The 24,925-nt window shown below is 38.0% G+C and overlaps 1 protein-coding gene across 1 annotated transcript; it reads left to right on the top strand.

Moving 5' to 3' along the window:
* The first annotated feature begins 44 nt into the window (after positions 1-44).
* LOC130253257 (transmembrane 9 superfamily member 2-like) lies at positions 45-24,445 on the top strand. The gene is made up of 17 exons (XM_056491707.1): positions 45-277; positions 722-789; positions 2,127-2,220; positions 3,783-3,910; positions 4,135-4,264; positions 5,187-5,314; positions 6,310-6,421; positions 8,541-8,620; positions 9,548-9,656; positions 11,820-11,952; positions 13,021-13,140; positions 13,318-13,375; positions 15,610-15,769; positions 16,423-16,574; positions 18,115-18,226; positions 18,637-18,808; positions 23,805-24,445. The coding sequence occupies exons 1-17, from the start codon at positions 161-163 to the stop codon at positions 23,870-23,872; spliced, it is 1,941 nt and encodes a 646-aa protein (XP_056347682.1). The 5' UTR covers positions 45-160; the 3' UTR covers positions 23,873-24,445.
* Positions 24,446-24,925: the final 480 nt, after the last annotated feature.

Below are 24,925 nucleotides of genomic sequence, written 5' to 3'. Positions count from 1 at the left end.
CCGGCGCTTCCCGCTCTCCCCGCGCAGGCGCCGTGCCCCGACCCGGCCGAGACGCAGCGCCCCGCCTCCGCCCGTGCCGGGGCCGCCTCCGCAAGGCGCTGCCCGGGGTGCTCGGGCCGCCGCTGCGCCTCATGGTGCCTGTGCCCGTCCAGGCTGCACGATGAGGTTGCTGGCTGCCGCGCTCTTGCTGCTGGCGCCTCTCGGCGCCGCCTTTTACCTGCCCGGCTTGGCACCCGTCAGCTTCTGCGAGGAGGGCGAGGAGACCGAGAGCTGCAAGGTGAGAGCCCGCACGGGCGGGCCCGGCGCGGGCCGTCCGCTGCCGTGCCCCGCTCGGGGTCCCGCGGCGAGGACACTCCGCGGCCAGGGCGTTCCGCAGGGTCTGTCCCGGCCGCGCCGCTCGGGGTCCCGCACTCCGCGGCCAGGGCGCTCCGCGGGGTCTGTCCCGGCCGCGCTGCTCTCGGCTGTGCTCCCACGGGCGGCGGCCTTTGCTCCGGGCGGACAGACACCCCGGCTGCTCTTCCCTTTCCCGCTGCACTTCCCGGCAGCGCTGCGAGGACCCTTAGCTCCTTGTTCCCGGCGTGGCCGCGGCCTGTCAGCAGCCGAGGGTAACTCCGCCGTGAGGTAGCAGCGTTTGCTAGTTAGCCACGCGTTTCATAACGGCCACACGTTTGTTTCTGAAAGTCCGTATTTTCATACTTTTTCTCCTCTTTTCCTGTTTCAGTCACTAATTGAGCTCTTCGTGAACAGGCTGGACTCTGTGGAATCAGTTCTGCCGTACGAGTATGATGCGTAAGTAGGTGCCCGCGGGTGTCCAGGTGCTGTGCTGTTCCGGGAGCGTGGCAGTGTTCTGGCTGTGGGGATGCAGGAGTGAATCCAGCGCTCAGTCGCAGGAATGAAGTACAAGAGGGTGGAAAGGATGAAGGCCACACCTGTGCCACCTGACCGTCCTCTGTTATTGTTTGAAAAAAGGCTGCAGGGTTTCTTACGGGCGCATTTCTTTTGAGCTGGATATTAGATTTAGTGTTGACTGGCATATTTGAAAGTTCTTTTGGTTAGGCAAATCTAGGACATCAGATGCTTTGAGTTTCTTTTTCTTCCTGATAATTGAAGGAAACTTGGGGACCAGTCACTGTAAACTTTCTTTTTTTTTTTTTTTTTTTTTTTTCTTTTGGCCAAAGCTCTGTAGCTAATTCTTGGTTTGTTGGTGTTGGTTTTGGTTTTGTTTAATTTTGATTCTTTTATGTGAAAACTTCTATCTGCTTTTGCTGGTGTTTACAAAGTGAAGACAAACAAAATGATTTGCAGTCTTACTGTTGGGCACAGAAAAGAAAACTTGCAGGTGTTTTGGTTCTTTCCTTGGGCAGTGCAGCAGTAGAAGCAAGACCAGAGACTAGTTAAAAAAATCCCCTGTCTCTATTTGCATTAAACTATGGAGGCCAGTGAATTTAGGACCATTGATTGAGGAAAAGTACTTATGTACCAAAGATAAGTATGGGTTTGTTTGTTGTTATGTTGGGGCTTTCTAACGTAACCTGCTGCTACCTGTGTTTAATGAAAAGCCAGAATGGTTACATTCTCCCGTATTCAGCAGTTTCAGGCTGTATGGAGTTGAAAAGAATTGGTGAATAGTGTTTGACAGTGTGGCACTGTAATACTAAAAGCACTTTCCTTCTTTGAAATGTGTTTCATGGTAATTGCTGTTTGTAAATATTCTTTTAAGAAAGGATTGTAGCTTTTCAGAAACTTTTTGCAAGAGAAGTGAAAAATCTGTAGTACAGTCCCTTTTCTTCCACAATTAAACATTCTATTGTTTGTTTAAATTGTTTAATTGTTTAATTAAATTGTTTAATTAAATTTAAAATTAATTTGAAAAGGGTGGGTGGACTAAGCATCGTGCATTTTGTTAAACATATGTTGGAATATGTATTGGTTGAAATTGATATTAAAACAGATGCCAGCTTTCTTCACAAAGGTTCTCAGATTTTAAACTACCAGTGGCTGAACTGTTCAGAAAAATAATGAAAACTACTATGTTAAGGACATAATTTAAGAATTTGTTTTAGGCTGGTGTTTTCAGTAATATGTCAATTAAAAGAAAAGGGAACTTTTTTGTTACTTTTTTCTAGTTTTGACTTCTGTCAAGATAAGGAAGAGAAAAGACCATCAGAAAATCTTGGACAAGTGCTGTTTGGGGAGAGAATAGCATCGTCTCCATATAAGGTTATTTTGTCCCTTGATGTTGATCCTGTTTAAATTTGATAGCTGTTGTTCTGATGCCTGTAATCTGTAGACATAACTGAAGATTTGAAGGCTGGGTGATTACTTTTGTTTATATTTTTAAGTGTAAGCACTGTGGAGTTTATGTAATAAAACCCAATAAAACTCCTCCCAGCCCAACGGCATTTTAGGCTGGTTAATTACAATTAGGAAACTGAGCCAGTGATCGCCCTTCTTGCCTGTTGCTCTGTGGTAGAGAAGTCCAGAAACTGTATCTTAAATAGTTATTTAATAGCTGGATGTAAGCTGTGTTAGATGATGTGAAATAATTTGTTTATTGAATGTAATTTTGGAGACTATAAAGTGATAGGAGCTGTTTGGTATGCTTGGTTGTAGTATTGGGCAACTTCCAGTGTGGAAAGGGGAAATGAGGTTGTGGCTCGTTTGCAGCTTTTCTCTGCTTGTACATGCTTATCATCTGTTGTCTGAAATCACATTTTTCAGTGTTGATGCATATCACTTGGAACCTTCTGTAAAATAAATGTATGGAAATATTTTGTGGACTGAGTATGTCTGTATCATAGCCTGCATTAGCAATGACCAAATGTAGCATATCAAAAAGGCTGTGACATCAACTTGGGACAGTTATTAGCAGTGGAGGAGTTGTAGTCAAACAGTAATTCTTGGTGCTTGAGAGCTATATGGTGTTCCACTGCAGTTTCCAGACTTGGATTTACCAGTGAAGCTGAAAACTGTGCTGTGTGTGTGATGGTTGCTAGATAATCCAAATCCCTGTGAGGAAAAGAGGCAGCAGCTTCTGAGTCTGCTCGGTCATAAGAGACCTGATCACATCTTTTCATTAGTCTGTTAAGCAAGTGATGTCCCCTCTCTTATGTGAACTGCTCTTAGAAATCTCCTTGATTCTCTGAGCTAATGTAATTTTAAGTCTTATGACTAGTGGTCCCAAGAAGCTTTTAAATATGTAGCATAATGGGTGGTTTGGACTGTGTATGTATTGAATAGATTAAGTGTTATGGCAATTGTTTGAAATGGCTGCACGCTGCAGTAATTAGAAAGTGCTGTTCCTGATTAGCATTTGGGCCTTGATAACATTAGAAATTTCAGTTGTGTTTTAAGTCACTAACAGGTAAATATTAACAGGTTAGAAGTTGGAGATGCAAATGTGAGTGTGTTTGTGTTAGGTGATGTCTGTGCTTGAAGCTTCAATGTTGTGCAACTTGTGCTTTTGGCAGCCTTGTCTAACCTGGTCGTCATGGGGAAAACCAGCTAAAGTTAACATGAGACATTCAAGAAGGGCGTAGTGAGAGTCTGCTTTAGCAGATGATGAAATTATCAAAATAAAACAAATTGGTAAAAGAAAAAGCAATACCTTTTCTACTTATTTTCAGTTTTCATTCCTCAGGGTTTATCCTGTATAAACTTACAGTAAAGAAGTAAAGTAGCTAAAAAAACGCTCCCTACTTTACCTGCAAAAAACCCCAAAATGCTAAAAGATCTTTGAAGCAAAATTGATGTGACTTTTTTGTGTGGTTTTTTTTTAACAGTTCACCTTTAAAAAGCAAGAAACTTGCAAGAAGGTTTGTACAAGATTATATGACCCAGGAAACAGTGCTGATAAAAACAAACTGGCTTTTTTGAAGAAAGGAATGCAACTGAATTATCAGCATCACTGGTAAGCCAAGACATATGCTTGAGGTTGGGTTTATTTTCTGCTTTTGGACATTTATTATCTATGTTTTAAGTGGTTGCTTTCTTCCTTGTGTGTGATAGTTGTCTCTCTACTGTGCATCTTGTAGGCACTACTGACAAGTGTGTGCGTTACATGAATGTGAAATGTCACTGTGAAATGAGGTGCATCCCTTTCTGAGGACGTGTTCTTTGATGATTTCTGTCTAGGATTATCGATAACATGCCTGTAACGTGGTGTTATGATGTGGAAGATGGACAAAAATACTGTAACCCAGGATTTCCAATAGGATGTTTTGTTACTCCAGATGGTAGAGTTAAAGATGCTTGTGTTATAAATGTAAGTGGTGGAACTTTTTTTGTTAGTACAGGGTGGTTTCATTTGTGATTTTACTTTTAACCTTTCTTTTCCTGAAGAGGAACATGTATGTTTGTAAATATGCTTAGTGTTCAGACTGCGGGCACTGACAGAGCTGAGTGCTGCTAGTGTGTGCAGCGTCTCACTGATATAGTTGTCCAAATAAAATGTTCATACAGGTCTTTGACCAATATATGTTTTATAAAGCTATAAAATCATGGTGTTGGTTTTAAAAGCATTAGAAAATTGAGGTTTTGTTCTGAAATTTCATGTGTGTCCATCCTAGTACCTATTAATTCTTTGGCTGTCCTGTGTTCATGTGCAAAATGTTCTTTTATCAGTATCAGATAGAAGCTTTCTAGTGAAGTTCTAGAAATGAGCTCTGTGTTCTAGTTGCAAAAGTTATGTCTAGCACAGTTTACAAGTTAAATGTGTCAGGGTTTTCCCAGATGGCTGAAGGATAACAAACATAGCAGTGACAGGGAAAATTATGTTGACAGTTGGAAATATGTCAGTAATCTTGGGAGTTCCATTGTGAACTAGTACAATTACAGATAATAGTGATAGAGTTTTATCCCTCCTGAGTGAGGGACAACACTCCTCTTAGTGAGGAGAGAGCTTTCCACGGCTGCTCTACTGTTTGACCTGCAGCAGGTCTGATGCTTCTTTGAAGTGTTGCATTTATCATGCACATTCAGTTTACTCTGTCTATGGTCACCTTCCAACTCAGTTACTCCTCAGGCTCTCCAGACTCTTGAAACTGATCTTTTATACAGGGATATTAATGTTGAAGTGTTTCCCTTTGTTGCTCCGTCATACAGCACCAGTCTCATTTTAAAGTTCTTGACTTCTTGCGCCCTCTCCTGTTGGAGAAGTTGCTCAGTCTCATGATCATGTTTTGTAGTCAGAGTTTAACAAGAAGAACACTTTCTACCTCTTCAACCACGTTGACATAACAATCATGTACCACAGCGGGAAGGATGAAAACTGGCCTGGTGCAAGACTGGTGATGGCAAGACTGAGACCACAAAGGTAAATTGTGCATTAAAGCAGCAGGTTCTGGTACTCTGGAGTCCAAACAGCGGTTCCAAAGAAAACAGTTCCTTAGAGATGTCATTGGTGTTAATAAATTCTGAGGGACTTGTTATTCTGACTTCCTGTAAAGCTTTTGGTATCCTGGTTTATATCTGGAACTGTTTACGAGGACAGTTCCACAACTGTAAATGTAATTTAACTTTGCTTTTGAAGTATTCCCCAAAGTTCCTTGTGATAGAAAAGCTGCTTATGCAGACTTTTACAACCTGACTTAAAAAACCAGAGCCTTTTTCATGTTTTGGTTGATTTGTATCTGGGTGTACATGTTTTCAGATACACTGAGAAGCCTCCTTTCACTGAGTCACAGTTTCCCATGTCAGATCTGTTGTCTCCCAAAATTTGGATGAATGTACAGGTGTACTGTTTCCTGTGGAAGTTTGGATACAGAGGTGTAGGTGAAATACCATGTTAACACTGGTATTTGGAGCTGCAGATGACAACAACTAATTTCCTAAGAACACTAACTGATTTTCTTTAACAGTAGCTTCTTAGTTTTTGTTTTGACCAGAGCAGAGGTGCAGCAACTCAGAGGTCAGAAGAAGACTGAAGCAACTACTTTGGCCTCTAGTCAATCTGTTCACAAACAGTTCGTATTTATCTATATTTGAAAACTGTTGTTCAGTTATAAAATTTCAGAGTAGGTAGTTTTTTTATAGCTAAACTTTTCTCTTTTTTCTATAGAAGTTAAGTAATTAATAAGTTACACTACTACAGTTTCTGAAATCATACAGACACGCTTGGTGCAACATGACTTGATTGTACTTGGTTTTTTTCTTGCAAAGGTACATTATTTTGTCATTCTCTGACTGAATGCTTTGCTTCAGCCTTGAAGCTCTTCTGATGGGGAGTATTTGTGCTGGAGCATAGTGCTGAATGTTTTGAAAGAAAATGAAAGTTTTGAAAAATTTTGTTTAACTTCTTTTCCCCATTAGCTACAAGCATGCAGATGAGAACAACTTAAGCTGTGAAGGCCCACCTATGGAGATTCCTGGAGAATTCACCAGTAAACTGAATTTGGTTTACACTTACTCTGTGACATTTGAAGTAAGTATTAAATCTGTTACGTGAATGTGTAATTCCCCAGAAGAATGAGATCAAAGCAATTGGATAATGTCCTGATGGCTATAACTGGATTACAGCAGTGTAAATTCTGTAAGAATGGTCTTGTGAAGTATTTTTATGAAAATCTTAACAGGGTTTTTGTTCCTGTAATTTGAGGGACACTGAAAATACAAATGAAGACATTTTTTCCCCTGTGTTTTATTACTAGTATAAAACTAGCGGATTGAATGACTGGAAGAGTTGTCTTCCTTGAGGTAAAATCTCCTTTCAGATTTCAGTCAGAGTGCTGAGAGTCTTATTGTTAAAGAACAATTCATCTTTATATCTGGGGACAGTTCTTGGTTAAGTGTTGGCTGTAAAGCTTTATCTTATTGGGTTGCAAGTTTTGTCTCATTTTGTGTGGTTTTTATTTTGTTCACTGGCTTTTTCTTGAGTAGGTGATAATTTATTTTTTAGAATTAATACTCTAATATTTACTAATACACAAATGCCTTATTGAGCCTGTAATGAGTTAGGAGGATATTGCTTTCTGGAAAATGGCTCTTTAACCCAGCATGGAAAGTGAGCCTCCTGTGGGTGTGACAATAATTGGTTCAAAGTACTTCAAATCTTGGTACTTCTGTTTCAGTCTGTCCTGGAAGCATGGTTGTTTTTCTGATGTAAGACACCAGTCTTAGAGGGTTTAGCTTGAGACCACCAGTTGTTTTGTACAGCTGGTGAAGCAGCTGTGATACAGCAGCAGCTTTCATCCTGCCAAACTGAATTTGATTTGAAGCAGTGACTTTGAGGTGCAAGACTCAGTAGCCTGTTACATTTCCTTTGAGACACTTAATCTTCTTTCAACTGATTTTCCTACATGGATGAGCCTTCTTTCATTAACATTTGTGTTTAAATCTTGGGGTAAATTATGATTCAGAACTTCAGTGTGAACTTTGTCTGGTTACTCATGCAATGGGTGAGGTGTTTGGGTACCTACACTCTTTTCCCTGTTGTGGAGCAAGTAAGGCTCACATCCAGTGGGTTTGGATACTGCCAGCAGATGGCACTTCAAAACTGCTTATTCTTTCTGTTATCCATAAGCCTTGATTTAAAGTAGTACCTCATGGATTTTACTTTTTATTAGTAGTAGTTTCAAAATAACTTGAAAGGAGAGTGTTTATCAGTGAGAAGTGTTTTTGAATAGGAAAGCATCAGTTTCAGTAAACCTGACTACATAAAGCAGTAAAATATATAGCTGTTTTATGATCCTTTCTAATATGGCAGCTGAATTCTGATGAGAAAGTTACGGTGTCTGCTTTAATTAACTGAAATGGACAAGGTATTTAGCACTATGCGACAAGTATACATCATCATGGCTCTAATGTTTAGTACACAAGAGTACAGAAATGTAGGCATGAGAGCAGCTTGGTACAGTTGTACAAACTTAGCACTTTGTGAGTAAATGAAGAAATTCAGCTGAACTTCATGTCAGTCAGGGGATAGAATTTAGTAGCAGGACAAGAGGTGTGTACATCCAAAGAGAACAGCTGAGCAGGACAAGGCTTACGGGTCAGAAAGAGTCCTGTTGTACACATGAAGGTCCAGGAATATCCAGCAATGAAAGTTGTCTGCCAGGAGTCAGAGTGAAAATAGTCTTTTTCAGCCAACGCTATGGCAGAGGGCAAAGAAGCCTGTGCTAAATGCATTAAAATGAAGAGAAACGTTTCTTGTTTCCCCTGCAATTTTTCTCTGGACTATGTTTGACAAAGTTGAGGTTTCAAGGTCAGTGTGCTGTGCTGGGAAAATCACGATGGCATGATTGTTTTTTAGCAGTTGGGATCTGCAGGCAGCTACATCACAAATCGTGGAAAGATGAGGCTTAATGAAGCCTAATTTAAAGGCAGAAGATGTGGATAGAAGATTTCAATGAAAAGATACTCTTTTAGAGTCTCTAGAGATTAATTAATGCAGGAGAGAGGTCTTACATCCAGGGTTGATACCAAGCTTAGGAGTGAATGCTGGCTGGAAGGTTTGGGGAATGGATGTGGTATGCTTATTCTGTCTTGGAGACTGCAATAAACTTGTACTTGCTTCTATTAATTACTATTTTATTTCCTTATAGGAAAAGAATAGTATTAAGTGGGCTTCCAGGTGGGACTACATTTTGGAATCCATGCCACATACGAACATCCAGTGGTTTAGGTAAGATTTGCATTTATTCAGTGAATAACCTTGCAGGGGAGCACAAAGATTTCTTAGTTGTACTTCTAGGGAGATAGAACAAAGTCCATAGGTTTTCAGTCAAGAAAACTTTTTGCTTTCATATGTGAAGTAAGTTTTCATCTCTTGGGAGCGATTGTATTACTGCATTTTGTGAAAGGAATGCATCATCTGTATCTAAAGGAAAGCAGTTTCCATTGTTTTACTTTATCGTCTCCATTCTGGACAAGTTTTTAGTCATTGCAGCTCTGCAGTGTTCTTACTGTTACTGTCTGGCTTTGACTGCCAAGTGAGAGGTACATATGCAGAATGCATGTTTTGTACTCAGCAGCTGCTTACAGTAAAAAGGTCTTTTTTATGAGTAAAAGATGTATGTGAAAAGCTCTTGCTTATCTTATTTCCCTCCATAGCGTGGGAATGGTACTAAGTATATAATTTCTGTGTTGTAGTGTTAATGTTTTGCAATATAAATCTTGAAAAGGCTAATCCAAATAAATTGTTCTCTACAAAATATTAAAACACCACAGTATTGATTTCATTGGTTGATAAATATAAAACCTACATGACAGTCTACTTTAAGAACTGTAGCTGTTTCACCAGGGAAATTACTTCTGAGCTATGTAAGGAAGAAAATAAAGAAAAGCATATGTATCTGTCTACAGAATTAGGAAAGTCTCGTGGAATACCTTCATGATACCTTGATATCAGGAATATTGTTTTCCTCACTTCTGTCTCCTGAGAAGTCACAGACTTTCAAGTTGTGTAGCTTTATCTTCTCTGGATAGGAAAGTACTGAAAGGTCTGAATATCTAAGGCTTTTCCTCAGATCTGAGTTGTACATGTAGTACAAACTGAACACCTAAAACCTGAATAACTGTATTCAAAGTTTGACTTTTTCTTTATCTACAGTATAATGAATTCCCTCGTAATTGTTCTCTTCTTATCTGGCATGGTGGCTATGATCATTCTGAGGACTCTTCATAAAGATATTGCAAGATACAACCAGATTGACTCTTCTGTGAGTAAAATTTACAGCTTTTACCTGAGCACATTTTTGTACCTGTAGTGATGTCTCTGTCTTAGTTTTGTGTACAGTCTAGAGAGATGTGTAACTATGATGACTTTGATAGATGCTAATATCTCTGGGGGTTAAAAATTGTTGGAGATGTTCTGATTAACATAGGCTGATACAAATTTATGTTACCTGTGGCTGGAAAGTGTGGTGGAATCACTTTGGTTTAGTTAGGAGATCATAATATTGCAGTTCATGTGCAACACAACTTCTGACCTCTAGCTGTGTTAGAACTTCTTGTTATGTGTGTAAACTATATTTTATTTTATTTGTAAATACAACTCCTGCAGTAATCACTGTGTTAAACTGAGTCTGGTTTGTTTAAGTTAGTGAGATGAATGAAGCCTGTTGCCATCTAACTGAACCTGTTGTGAATTCTTCTGAGATATGTACTCCTTAAAATGGGAAAGCAGCAGGTTCCTATAGGGGAAGAGAATATAACTGATTGTGAGTTGAAAAGACTTTACCAGTAGACTGAGAGTAATTTTTACTCAGCCTTTTTGTCATTGGTAAAAGTGGTATCTGCAACTCAAAGATGAGAAATAATGTCAGATACAGTAAAGGTTTGCATTTTCACTCTTGTTGCTGTCCATCTGGTTAAAGAAATACTTCAAAATGCACAAAAATGTTTCATATTGAAACTAGAACATCTGAAAGTACTTCTGTTCTTCTTTGTGGTTCTTTGTGGATATTGAATATCTTCTGTTAATGTAAATCCAGACAGTGATTTAAAGTGGAGTGATTTTTCTCACATCCTTTAACTGATAGTTTCTGTTTGATCTCTCAATTAAATTATGTTCAATATTTAACACTGTGTTGTCTTAGCTGATCATTCTTAATGTATTAAAGAGCAAGACTTGTGGAAGCTTGATTAGTTTTTATGAGTAACAACAGTGCTAGGTGTGACTTCCGTAAAGCCACAGTTTTTTATTTTCTTGTCAGGTGTTGAGAGACTTAAAGATCTGTTGCAGTTCAAGGAGCTTATTTTAAAAGGTGTGAAATAATTGTGCAAAAGAGGACCTGAGCTGAAGAATATGCAGGGAAGCAAATTAGTATCTCACATTTAAGGGATGGTGGTGATTGTACTTCAAAAGAAATTGATGCACCAGTCAGTGACTGTGGTCTTAGAATGTGCATTTCATGTTTCAACTGGTGCTAGCTGACTTTTAGTGTGATGTGGATTTAGTAAGATATTCATTAATGAAGTGTGTAGACATCCTTAGATTACTTTTAGGGTCATATGCCTAAGAGAGGATTCCTGAACTGAGGAGGTAAAGTTTTTTTGTTTTTTTTTTTTGGTTTTTTTTTTTTTTTTTTGGCAATTTAAGGTGCTCTATGTCATTGACCAGTGTGGTCTGCTTTTTTCTTACCCTGTTTATTGGCAAGCTTTAATTCTAGTGGTAAGCAGTCCTTTGAACTGAACTCAGTATTCCTACATTGAATGGAACTTGTAGCTTTTAACTTGATGAGGAGTAGAGGGTCTTCTTGTGGGGTTAGTTATCTGTGGTTCTATGCGTTAGTTTTGTTGTTCGGTTGCCTTTTGTGAGGGGAGCTATCTGTTTTGAGTGACTTTATAGAAAAGTTTTGTTTTTCAGCAGTGGTTTCCTAGAGTGGTTTCCCTCTCCCTGTCCCATCCTTCCATCCATCCACTTCTGGCACTGGGACAGAGTGTTGGTACTCATCCCTCATGATTCTGGGGAGCAAACTTCCTTCTGGAGTACAGAGACACTTCCATTCTTTTCCAGTATTGTCATTGGACCAATGGGCTTTGAAATCGAAACAGAAAAAGATAAATGCATGAACTAGATTAAAACTAAACTGAATGCTTTGTTTGAGTTTAAATTTAGAGTGATGTTCTGTGGTTTGACTAATTACATTTGTTTTTTCTTGCTTTAGGAGATGAGAATTTTCTTGATAAATCTTGACTTTTTCACTGAACCATTAGGGGTTATAAAATCAATGAGTGATGAATCAGATGCAATTAGTCTAGCTTTGGATCTTAACTGGAAGCTAGTCAAACTTTAAATATGTATTTTGCATCTTGTTTGTGTTAATTCACTGCTGCATGTATCATGTATCACTGCTAAAGACATTGTTGACTTTATACAGGAGGATGCCCAAGAGGAATTTGGCTGGAAGCTGGTTCATGGAGATGTGTTTAGACCTCCAAGGAAGGGAATGTTGCTGTCTGTCTTTTTGGGCCAGGGAACTCAAATTTTCATAATGACGTTTATTACTTTATGTAAGTAGCTTCATTAAGGTGATGTGCATGTAGTGTAATAGTAATAAGAAAGATACAATATTATTAAACAAATGATAGAAGCCTTCTTTTAATGAAGAAATGAAGTCCTTCCTTTAATAACATGTAATATTAATGCAATTTCATAACAGTAATTAGCTTCAGTAATGCTCTTGTAAGCATATCACTGAAAGCATTGTGATATCTGGGCTAATGCAGATTCTTCATTAATTCAGAAATCAAACTTCCTTCTTACAAGTTTCTTTTTAAAGAGCACAGTTTTGCATGGTATAAATTATCCAAGGGTCCAGTAATGCAAATTCAAAGATGTAGTCAAAGCTTTAATGTTCTGGGACCTCTTTCTGTCCAATATGTTTGACATGAGCCTGCAACCATACAGAAATATGAGCAAGAGTGCACACCAGTGAAATAGTACTGACACAATGTTGGGATAATGAGAGCCTACCATAAATATATATATGCATTTGATTATGTTGCCTATCACGAGATGGTATTTTATTACTGGCTATCTGTAAAATTTATGAGCATTCCTTTTCTTACTGTACAGTAGAATTGGAAAGTACACTGATACTTAGTACAAAAGAAGAATCTTTCAAATTTTGCTCTCCAAGTTTAATTCAGATTTTGGCCTTTTATAGGGGAGCTGCTTTTTCTCTATTTACTGCATAATACTATGAGATTGCTAGAATTTTCTTGATAGGCTTGTCTTTCAGTTGATCACAACTCTGATTCTTGCTCAGCAGTGGTAGTTACCTGCCCAGTCAGTGTAGTAGTATGGAAAGAAATTGGTGGCAAGAGAAAATGCTTTTGATGGGTGGTGGCATTTTGTTTTTCAGCCTTTTGGCTATGAGATACTTTCTACTTAAGAGATGAGGTGGAAATAATGCTTTTGAATGAAACAGTGCCAGTAGGGGTATGTTCATGTGATGAAGTTGTACAAGAGCTTATGCACTCAGCCTTCATTTGAATATGTGGTAGTGAAAGGGATAAACCTTCACAGTGATCTGTGTTATAAATGTCCACAAATAACTAAATCTTTTTGTTTCTTAGTCCTAGCTTGCCTTGGTTTCCTCTCTCCGGCCAACCGTGGTGCTCTGATGACTTGTGCAGTTGTATTGTGGGTCTTACTGGGAACACCAGCTGGTTATGTGTCTGCTAGGATGTACAAAAGTAAGTACATGCATTTATTTAATGTGACACAATATGTTAAATTCAGAATTGCTGGAATGAATATAAACCTCCAGCTGGAGCTGGTGTCTCAGACAGCACATCTGCTTCTTGCTGCTATTCTGCAAAACAGTTGGGAAAATCTTGACCTTGAAATTGTTTTTTACTTTTTCTTCTCAGCGTTCAGAGGTGAGAAGTGGAAGACCAATGTCTTGCTTACGGCTCTGCTCTGCCCTGGGTTAGTATTGTTTCCCCTCATTCTTTCCTTTATTCTTAAGTAAAAACGAATCTGAAGAGGGAAGGAGTTGGGGAAAAGCCAGTTGTTCTGATGCTTGTCTGTATGATTTTGTTTATGGTACTCACAAGCTGCTGTTCCTTTTGTGCATTGCCTGTCTGTGAATATAAAGAAAAGTGAATTCTGAGGAAGTGGAGCCTGGTAGTCCAGAACACAGCTTCTTGGCTTCTTGTTTTGTTGTCAGCTGTTGGCTTAGGAGGAATGGGGCAACTCTCTTGCAAGGTTGTGTCACAGTCTTTGGGAATCACTGTACCGGAGCATTTGACACAGTGATGGGGTAATTCCAGTTTGATACTGCAGTACTCAGAGTGTTCAGGTAATTCTGGTTATAGGCTTCTTATATAAATGTAGGTGGTGTCCAGTTTGGGATATGGCTGTAGTGTGTATCATACTATGTAGTGTAGCCAATACTGTCCTGCTGGGGAAGGGCAATAGCACTTTTCATAGCTCTTAGGACCTTTTGTGAGAATTAGTGGGGAGAGAGAGCAGAAACTAATTTCTTCTGCAAGTCTTCCATGCTTCGTGGTTGCAACTCTGAGTACATGAAGTTATCCCTTGGCAAATGTCCTTGGCAAAAGTGGAAGAAAAGGTTAGAAATTTCTTAAGGTATTTCTTCCCCCCCAAAACCTCTGAATGAATAAAACATGACTTGGCTTCAAGTAAAGCAGAATTTCATCAGTTGAATGGTAATGAACTTGATAACCAAGTGTAGTATTTCGGTGAGAAGTCTTCTAAACACAATGTGCTCCAGTCTCCCTACTGTCATGTAGATGTTATCAGGAGAGAGAAGAAAATATATACATAGATGGAAAGAATACCATGCTTATTAGTTAAACTCCTAAATAAATTGAGTTTCACAGAGGAAGTAAAATGACTAGGACTGATAGAATATGAACAGATGCCCTGATTACACTGTGCTAATTCAGTGAATTTGCATAATATTATAAACAGCCCAAGGCCTTTTTAATCTCAGTAGGAAGTTCATATTTGCAGTATTTTTTCTAACTGTGAAGAAGGGTAAGTGGGGTCTGTGTTATGAGCCTGGGTAGATGATAAAGATTAGAAAGACTTCTAAAATGGATCTGATTTTTTTTTTTTTTTTTTTTGTTCAACAAGATGCTTACACCAGGGGTCGCTTGGGTGTGCTTATTGAACAAGTCTGTTCCCCCAAACAGTTTTGGCAAGTATCAGGCCTCTCCTAGGAAAAAAAGGAGCCTGTCTTTTGCTCTAATCCTTCCTCCTTCCTTTTGAAATTACATGCAGTGAAAGGATGCATGTTCACTTCAGGGCAGCTTAAATTCTGTCTCAGGAGCACTTTTTTAACAAAACCCAGACAGCGGTGCACTTTACACGACCCTTTCTGTGCTGAATTTTCTGTGGTGTATCTTTGAATCCAAGAATAATGGCAATTATCACAAGCTTCTTTCTGTATGGGGTTCCTTTGCAGGATGAACATTCTGCTTTGTTTTCAGAATGGGATGTTTGAAATCTTCATCTCACCTTGATTCTCATCTCTGAGTTGTTTTCTAGTTTTTGTCCAGGATGTTTAGAAAATGAGGCAGGAGAGGGAAAAGCAGGTCTGGAGACGAATCATGACTGATGCAGTCTTTATTTAAATTCTCCAGAAGTCTGGACTACTTAATATGTGTAAGTCCAAGCTTGCACAAATATTTCTGTTGTAGAGCAGAGCCCTCTTTAATCCCCCTCTTCCCCTTGTGACAGAAGTTGCAGCAGCACATTAGGTTTGTTGTGAGAGTCCATGGGGCTTCCTAGATAGGAGGGTTTGCTATCACTGTTTTTATTCAGAAAGGATTTGCTATTTGTTAAGGACAGAAGTAAAGGAAATATTTATGGTTTTAATAGGAAACAAGGTTCAGATAAGGAGTTTTTAAATTTATTCTATATTTTTCCATTCTTTGTATGAATTTTTTCAATAGTATGTTTCTGTTACTTTTTGGTGTTATGTACAGAGTCTTTATTTACATGGCTGTACCATAGATATCTACATTACAAGCATTGGGTGGTGCAGGCATCTTTACTGTAACTGCACTGGTGGTGAAAGGAGCCAGGACTGCTGGGAAATTGAAAAATTGAAATAAGCTGCATTTATTTTAAATATTAAGTAGTATTTATTTTTTCTTTAATATTTTAGTATATTTTTTAATTTTATTTTTCAGGATTGTCTTTGCTGATTTCTTCATTATGAATCTCATTCTTTGGGTGAAAGGCTCCTCAGCTGCCATCCCTTTTGGTACTTTGGTTGCTATCCTTGCTATGTGGTTTGGAATTTCAGTCCCACTAACCTTTGTTGGTGCCTATTTTGGCTTCAAAGAGAAGGTAGGGCCCTTTGAATATAGATTTGAAATACAGCTGTCCTCTGTAATTGAGCCATTGGATCTCTAAGCAAGGGTTCTAGACAGGATCTGGTTGGGTTGAAATATCTGTGATCCCATGATGGTAAAATTTTACTGTCTTGATATTGAAACAGAGCTTATATTTCTAATGTCACACCAAACAGTTTTTTTCTGTCCATTCACTAGAACCAGGTTTTAATAATGTTCTTGGAGCTCTTACATGCTTCTTGTGCTTCAGCAATACCTCGGTAGTATGCTGAGTTTTGAAGTAGTGTTTCAGAGAGGCTTCAGCTTTGTACTTCACTAGTTTGAAGTAATGCCAGACAGCTGAGAAAAAGGCAGTGTTACGTATTTTTTAGATTTTGTTTTTAAATAAGGACTGAACAGATTTATTTTCTTTGCATTCTGCCTTGCTTACTGGCCCATAGTTGCAATGTGTAAATCACATGTGCTTTTTCCTAATGATGGACATAAAGTTTGTAGGTTTTTTGTTTGATAACTTGTGATGGCTTATTATTGAAAATATATGAATGAAAATATATGTTTATCAGATCTTTTTGTGCTAATACTAGGGAAAAGTTATCTTATTTTTGATGCAATAAATCACCTTTTATTTCTGTTATTTTTTTACTGCAGCCTATTGAACATCCAGTGCGTACAAACCAGATTCCTCGCCAAATCCCAGAGCAGTCATTTTTCACAAAGCCATTGCCTGGTATCATCATGGGTGGTATCTTACCCTTTGGCTGTATTTTTATTCAACTTTTTTTCATTCTGAATAGCATTTGGTGAGTATCACTTTTTTCCCCTCTAGTTACACAGTTTTGATAATACACACAGTGAGTGTGAACATCCCAAAGCAAATAATATAAGAATAAACTATTTTTAAAAGTTTTTGATAATTTTGCAGATTTTTATGGAATTTCCAAGGTCTTTATTTCTGTGCTTTAAATTTACAAAACTAATTCTTCTTAAAAACAACTTCAAAGTATAATATGAGAGTCCTATTGCCTTGTTTTATTTTCCTGCCTCTGTACAGTACAAATGTGGTTTCATGCTGTTGTGGTTAGATAGGTCTTACTCCGTTGTGTAACTATATTATAATTTATGAAACTAATGTGATCTAGCAGTTTCAAATGTGTAGATCAAAATCAGGTCAAGATCTTGGGATTCCATATTCTGCAAAACGAAGACTCTACTCCCCATGAACAATCCACTCCACTCCTAAATCTTGCAAAAACCTAATCAAGCAGTGCATACAGAATTAAACCAGTGCAGTCTTTCATAACTTTCACAATGCAAATGTGAAATGTCTAATACATTGTTATTCAATGGCAAATATTATCCTGAAGTTACCAGGTTTTTTTTGTGTCATCTGTATAGGTTGAGAGATCTTACAGTACAGTTTTCTAAATCAGTTCTTAAATACAAATAGATAAGTTTAGCTTTTTATATCAGTTCTCAGAAAAAAAGATAGGGTGTAATGTAGCTGTGCTGAAAAATATAATCAGCCAACAAACAGGTATATTGTGGACTTTAGTAGTTGAAGTTAGCAAATTCTTAATTTGTTTCTCATTCTTTATCCTACAAAAGGGAAGCATGGAGGGAAATATGCAAATAATACTCTCTCTGTCAAATCCTGTATTGCTGTAATTGTCACTTTCACTCAGTAAAGTTCATTTGGTTGCTTCCCTTATCTGGGAGACACCAGATTAAAAGTAAGTGAACATATTTCCCTTATGGAAAATATTATTGTGAGTGATTTTGTGTTTGATTAGCACTTGGTTTCAAGTCAGCCTTGGTCTGGGGATAGAATGGGAGTGGAGGAACATCTGGTTGGATGTAGTGAGGAGATGCAGAGACACCTGGTAAACATCGCTGCAGTAGCAGGAAGGGAGTTAGTGTTGGAGCTAGGGAAGAGTACAGGGGGTGCAGGAGTTGGGGAAGCTAAAAGTCTTCCCAAAGTGGAGACATGAAGTGATAAACATCTCTGGTGGAAGTCGCCTGTAACTGTTCTCTGTGGAACTTCATAGATGCTGATTTCAGGTGTAATTGAAGACTTTGTTGCTCTGTAAAGCAATTACTTTACTGCCAGTAGCTTAAATAAATGCGTGTTTATAGAGTACATTCAGGTAAAGGAAATTTTCTATGAATTAGCCAGTAGTGGTTTAGGCATGGTTACTCCAGTGGTGTGGGTTTTTTGGTTTTGCTGGTTTGGATTTTTTTTTGGTTTTCAGTTAACTCAACATCTGGTAATGTGACACTGTGAATTAACTCAGAACTTCAACCAAAAATGAGACTCATGTTTTTGTTTGTTTTTAATTTTAGGTCTCATCAGATGTATTACATGTTTGGATTCCTGTTCCTAGTTTTTATAATTCTTCTAATTACATGTTCAGAGGCTACAGTTTTGCTGTGCTACTTCCATCTGTGTGCAGAGGTAAAAGTTACAGTTCTGATGTAAATATGACTTGTAGCTGCAAGAGGTTAGAATACAGGTGAGGTATTCACATACACTGTCAAGTGCTGGGCTCTGAACTGATTGCATTTTCAGCCTTGGCACGCCTGTCTTAGCCACTCTTCTGAAAAGTGCCTTTTGCTTCAAATTCAGCTGGTAACAGATAAGCAAAAACAAACAGCTTTGATCTGGGAGTAATTTCATCTTCCTAGTGGAAGCAATAAGGCTGACTTTGAAGAAAGAAAATGTGTATGTGCCATGTTGGAATTTTTTTGAGCTAAATTTTGCAGAATTAAATGTGTTTCATAAGATAATATTTTTTTTTCACCATCTTATCTATATTCCATTTCCTACATGATGATTCTTAGTGAGTGGTTTATTACTTCTTTCAGGACTATCACTGGTGGTGGAGGTCATTCTTGACCAGCAGCTTTACTGCAGTTTATCTCTTTATCTATGCAGTCCATTACTTCTTCTCCAAACTCCAGATAACAGGAACTGCCAGCACCATTTTGTACTTCGGTTACACAATGATCATGGTCTTGATTTTTTTCCTTTTTACAGGTAAGTACAATATTCTAACTAAAATTAATACAGAGGGCTCTGGTTTTGAAATGAGAAACATTAGATGAGATTTAGATTACATGAAATATGTATGACTCTTTAGGCAATGTTACTTACATGGTTTGTGACACCACACAGCACAATAAAATATTTTTTACCTTTTCTTCCTAACTTGATATTACATTTATTTATGATATAATTAATTTTCCTTTATTGAATATTATAGTAGCAGTGAGTTCAAACCATTATATTTTCAAAGTCCCGTTCTTGTTCACTTTGATACTGAATATTAACTTGATTCTGGATTTCATAATCAGTTCTAGAAGTTCTGTAGTTGGAGATAATTTCACTCTGTGTATGGAGGATAAAAAATACTTTGAGCTTTCACTACTTCACTGTCAGCAAGTGAAGGAGGCTGTTGCTGGGGAAGAAGTGAACACTGACAAAATAAAGTTTTAGTATTGTTAGAGTTGTCTTATCTGCTCGTTAAACCACTTCATGAGGATGGAAATGTTCCTTACCTGGAGGAGCTGATTTGACATATGGCTCTCCAGTGTTAGTTGTCCAATTTTTCTGATGTAACTCATGCAGACCAAGTGTCTTCTACAGGATTATTTTAATGTTCATAATCACTTGACTGAAACAGTAATTTTGAGGTTGATTTGTTGAGAAATCTGTGCCAAATTTACCATGTGTTAGTGAAATAAGAAGCTCCTTGAAGGGCCTCGAAAAATAGCCCTGGGTGTTTTACCTTGGTGTTCGTCATCCTGCTGCTGTTGTATATGTAGATTTAACACATAAAGTCAGATCTTTTAGATGTCACTGCTTGGCTTCATGAAATACTGCAATGACAGAACCAGAGAAAATGCTTGTTCATATATGATGGGCTGTTCATAAAAACAAACAGCCGTGATAGTCACTCCAAAGATTTTAAGTGGAGGATTTCTCTGTGGATGGCATGGTAGTTTATATTGCTACTTTTTAAGTTCTTCTGCCTGTTTGTTGAAAGCTGCAGTGATTACTTTGTGTTCACTCAGCGAAATGCATCTCTCAGTTAAGTGCAGTTAAATGCAGTTGAAAAGGAGTGGCTGAAATAGGTAATGAAGGTAAGTCTTAGCATCAGACTTCAAGTTTGTCAGCGTAGCAGTGAGAAGGACCTCTTTCATCCTTGTTTTTTCTACTACTGGTTGACACAAAGCACAAAAAACACTGTTCATAAAAACCAGAAGAACATTCCTGAATGTGTTTGAACAAAGCAGTTATGCTGTAGAAATGATATGAAATAACAGTGACTGTCACTTATTGCTAGTTTTTGTTCTTTACAAATGTGTCTCTTCTAAGAAGGACAATAATTAAAAGTTCTAAGAAGCAGCAGGGGAAAAAAGCCAAGGAGGATTTAATTTTTCTATTTTTTAATTATTAGAAGGCAAACATGGAAGTTACAAATACTGCCAGTTAAACCTCTGCTTAAGTCATTGTGAAACACACAAGCTCCAGATGTCTTCTATAAAATATACCTATCTGTATTAAAAAAAACCCCAAAATGATAGTCTAAAGTGTTTTAATTTTATGCTAAAGCAATATGTTAATAAGTCCTGGGTTTTAGCATAGGTTAGTTGCTATCCTGCCAATTTCAATATCGCTTATAATATGCAAATTGGTAGAATTAAAAATGTCCCTTTCATATATAAAATGATAATTGAAATTGTTGTGGCAGCTGCTGAAATGATATTAAAAGCTTCAGATATGCTCATCCTGGAGTTCTTGATATGAAGGCCAGTGAGGCCCCTGAAGTACAATAATAAACTCTGCTGCTGTTATTTTTGCAGTGTTGTCTTTTTCTTTTGAGAAAAACCTGCAATGGTGCTGCCTATGCTGCTTTTGTAGCTTGTGAGGAAAGCTGCTACATGGTCCTCTTTTTTTTTTATTTTTTTTTTTTTTTACATTTTATAGAACAGCTAGTCACTAGAAAGCTAATAGATACAACAAATACACAAAGTGTGTCATAAATCCTTGCTAATGTAAAATGCTGTGATAACTTTCTTTTCCTTATTTAGTTAGGTGATAGATTATTGGTTCTGAAGTGTAAGCTGTTCTAGACAAGTGGCACAAACAGAAGACACCTAACTTTGCTTTGTTTTCCCTAGCAGCCATTGTTTTAGAAAACAAGGGTTCAGTCCTTCACAGTTTCTGGAGGTGAAGGAGTTTGCTAATGTAATTTTACACACTCTTTGCATTGATAGCATTCCGAAAATGGGAGCTTGATCTGTTCCACTTTAGTTAGCACTAGGTATTTTGGTTTGCTCTATGCTTGCCTACTAGGTCTCAACAATTCTGACAGAAATATAAAGAGCAGTGTTAATACCTCCTCCATGGCAGTGCATTGCCTTACCCAGGGCACTACAAAAAGGATCATAATGAATAAATAAATAGGAACTGAATGCTTTTATGGCAACACTGAGTAATATAATCTGACCAGTAAAATCTGATGGTGTGCACACCCCAACCAGGCAATTTGATCTTAATGTACAAAGTGCAGCTGATCTTTCAAGAAATAACAACTGTGGTTGGATGGGGATAGCTACATGATTACATGTATTTTATTCGTGGAGACAAAAAAATGCTGAACATAGTCAAAGCATGTTTCTTTGCAGTGACCTCTATTTTTGAACATCATTTTCACTTGTGAGTTAATGCCATTTTCAAAATTGAGTTTTGATCTTCTGGGTAGATTGTGTTTAGAATCTGAGATTCTGAAGCACCCACCACTGTGCAGTGATTGAAACCAGTATGATACAGAGAGCTTTTAAGGTACATGAGAAGTATCAGCCAAGTGCAGAGTGCTTTTCTATTTGCTTTCTTACAATCTGCTCGTGCTTTGAATTCTTTTTTCTTCATTAAACAATAAAGCTAGAAGAGATGAGTAGAGCAGAAGAGTCTGCTTAATGTATTTTGACATTGTTTTTAATTTTGAATTTAACCTGATTTACTAATAACTGTCCCTTACTCAGATGCTGGCTTTGTGTATAACATCTTGTTTCTGTGTATCAGAAAGTGGTAGCATATATATTGGAGAATAGACTGTTCAGCAGAATATAAATCTGAGGACAAGGTTATCAAAAAACAATGGAGTTGTCAGTGTCTCCCCATTAAGTATAAAGGAATTTTTGGACATATCTTGCTTCTTGTCTAAAGTGTCTTGAGTCATCTTCATGTCTGGGTTTGTGAGTTTTAAATGACTGCTGCAAAAGATCCTTTACCTCCCTAAAATGATCAATGACATGCAGTGAGCTGCTGTGCCCTGGGATGGCATCACTTTTCTAGGCTAGTAGGGATTGTTTAAAAAAGTAGAATCTTAAAATATACACGTCACACTCTTAGGGGAAAAGTAAAGATAAATCCCACAACAGTGAGTTCTTCAATGCAGACCATTTTCATGCACTTTAAGCTAGTGAGTGGTTAGGTTTGGGTAAAGTAAAGACTAGCCAAGAAACAGATTTGTTATATTGGATTAAGCCAAACAAACAGATTGTACGGGCTCATTGGAGGAATTGGTGTTAGGCTTGGTGCTGGGTCATTTGATAGAGATGTGCATGTAAAAGATGTAAAAACCTTAAAATGCAAAGGATTTAGACCAATCAGAAAATAATTGTAATGGTCTCAACTCTTTCAACTAGTGGAGTATTTTACTTATTTGTTTGGGGCTTTAGGTTTTTTTATATTGGTTTTTTTTGTTGCTTTGTTTGGGTCTTTTTTTGTTGTCGTGGCTTTTTGGTTTGTTTTGGTTTTTTTTTTTTAAGTATTTAATGTTAGAATTTTTTTAATGGCTTTACCAAAAACACCTTTGGGTGTCTGTTCTCTGTTATGTTGTGTTCATTGATGTCTGTCAGAGAAGCCTGAATGCAGAGGTGTGCTTCTTGTTGATAGTGCTTCAAAACTTGGATTTCGGTTTGAATGTGTTTCAAAAGAGCTTAATAAAGAATCTTTAGTTATTAAGCCAATCACAATAATGAAAGACATTGGAGCTAATGTTAAATGTGGGCTGTCAGATAGAAAAGGATGATACAAAACTGGAGGAGCTGAGTGCATGATCTTGTGGGTGTCTGCAGTGGACAAGGAAGGGAATGGCTGTCCCAGGGCTGGCATGTAGCTGTGTCTTTGAGAAGGAATTCAGTGTAATTGAGATCTTCCCTTTTTTTATCTGTTAAGGGTTAACATCTCTGTGGCAGTTTGCAACTAGGTTAAAGTGTGAGGAGCAGTGCATTGTTTGCTTTAGAGGCTGAAGACTAAATTAATTGACTGGGACTCTGTCTACTTGCATATGAAGTTCTTAAAGTAATTTAAAAGTAAATGTGATGGACAGTGTCTTTGCAGTTGCCCAGCAATAGTGACTGTCAGTGAAAACCACAAATCTGTTCATCAGTTTAAAAAAAGAAAATTGGTATATACTAAAGTGTTTTGTTTTGTCACTGCTGCTTTCACTTGCTGCTTTCTTCCAGCTGCTGTAGCACTCAGAGCATTCCTTTGCCAAAAGGAAGTTGCAGGATACACTGAAGGATTTCTATTCTATAGTATAAGTAGAGCATGGTGAATATAAAACTGGGACAGGTGAATTTTTTCCCAGGCCTAGTTATGTGTCATAATTGATTGGCAGTGAATTATTGTGGACCTAAAAAACCGGGTTGGGGCTGACTTGGTGTATTTGTGGAAGTCAGTTTCTGAACTGGTGCTTGTGTCCCTGCTCATGGTGGTGGCAACACGGTCACCAGTGGCTTAAATGTACATGAAGTGGCCTGGTCCTTAAAAATCATCTTTGGTCTAAATCAATAACCTAGCCTGGGGATGAATGTGTGTTGTTAAATTTAGGAAGTGCTGTTTTTCTGGGTAGTTAGCTGGATTACAATGTTGTGTTCTGTCCGGCTGGGAAGCGCTTGTTAGATTTCTCTCTCAGGGCAAACTGGAAGATAAACTAACCATTGTTACTTTCTCATTTCAGGCACTATTGGATTTTTTGCCTGCTTCTGGTTTGTAAGTAAGATTTACAGTGTTGTGAAGGTGGACTGAAAAGCATCAAAGTGTATTTTGAACATATTTCCCTTGCTGTTTGATAATTTTTACCATGTATTGAAAAACATCCTGTATAATTATTCTAATTTGTGAAAGTGGAAGACCAGACCACAACATAAAAGTACAGACTTTTATTGAAGAAAATGGCACCATTGCCATTTTGATATAAACAAAAATGTTTACATCAGTATACTCATTGAACATGTTAATTATAGTAATTCAAAAATTATATCCAAAATTTTATTTAGGGCAAATAAGAATTCTCCGAACTAGTTTATTTGAAAATTTGAGTGCATTATGCAGTCCTCCAGCTGAATTTCCTTGTGACTAGGATTTGGGGTTTTTTGTTACCTCTTTTGGTTACCATTTATATGCCATGAAAGCCTAGGACTGTCAAGTAAATCTATGTAAAATGTGAATTTTTTTAACTTAACTATGATTGTACATATTATCCTGCACCTCCTTTACAACTAGGTTATCTTCTTACAAATGTACATGCGTTTAGTGTAATGTAGACTTTATTAAAAATACTGACACTGGTTTTTGTTCAAATAAAACTGCACAGCTCCAGCTTTCCTTGTGTTTCTTGTTAATTTGGTCTTCACTACTTGGACACTGCTCATATTAGTTTGACCAGCTGATTGGTTTTGAGTTTTCTATTGTTTATAAGCAGTTTGATTGGCTGCAGCTTGTGCAAGGACTGGTGGGTCACTTGAATCTGTGGCTGTAGGGTGGCAGGGGCTTCTGGACCTGTGCATCATCTCTGTGCTTTTCCAACTTTCCCAAAGTATCTTTTGCTGGGCAAACAATTACCTTGAGGATTTCAAGTCTCACCTCTACGTGTAGTTGTTCCTTCCAGGTTACTGAAATGTTGGGACAGATCACCTGGCTCAGGTGGGATGATTGCCATGCCACATCTTTTGAACGGTGCCTGTGGCATAAACATGAAGCTTGAGGCACCTTAAAAAGTGTCAAGCATTGGTGTACCAGGAGGGGCTGGCTACAGTAAACGTGGTTCCCAGTGAGATTCAGATATGCTCTTGATGGCAA

Source organism: Oenanthe melanoleuca, chromosome 4A, assembly GCF_029582105.1.
Source record: "Oenanthe melanoleuca isolate GR-GAL-2019-014 chromosome 4A, OMel1.0, whole genome shotgun sequence".
Taxonomy (NCBI): Eukaryota; Metazoa; Chordata; class Aves; order Passeriformes; family Muscicapidae; genus Oenanthe; species Oenanthe melanoleuca.
This window is presented reverse-complemented; position numbering and strand designations above follow the sequence as displayed.

Coding starts and splice junctions, on each gene's coding strand:
- LOC130253257 (XM_056491707.1), top strand. CDS start 161: ATGAGGTTGCTGGCTGCCGCGCTCTTGCTGCTGGCGCCTCTCGGCGCC. Junction 790..2,126: donor CTGCCGTACGAGTATGATGC/GTAAGTAGGTGC, acceptor ACTTTTTTCTAG/TTTTGACTTCTGTCAAGATA. Junction 5,315..6,309: donor GCAAGACTGAGACCACAAAG/GTAAATTGTGCA, acceptor TTTCCCCATTAG/CTACAAGCATGCAGATGAGA.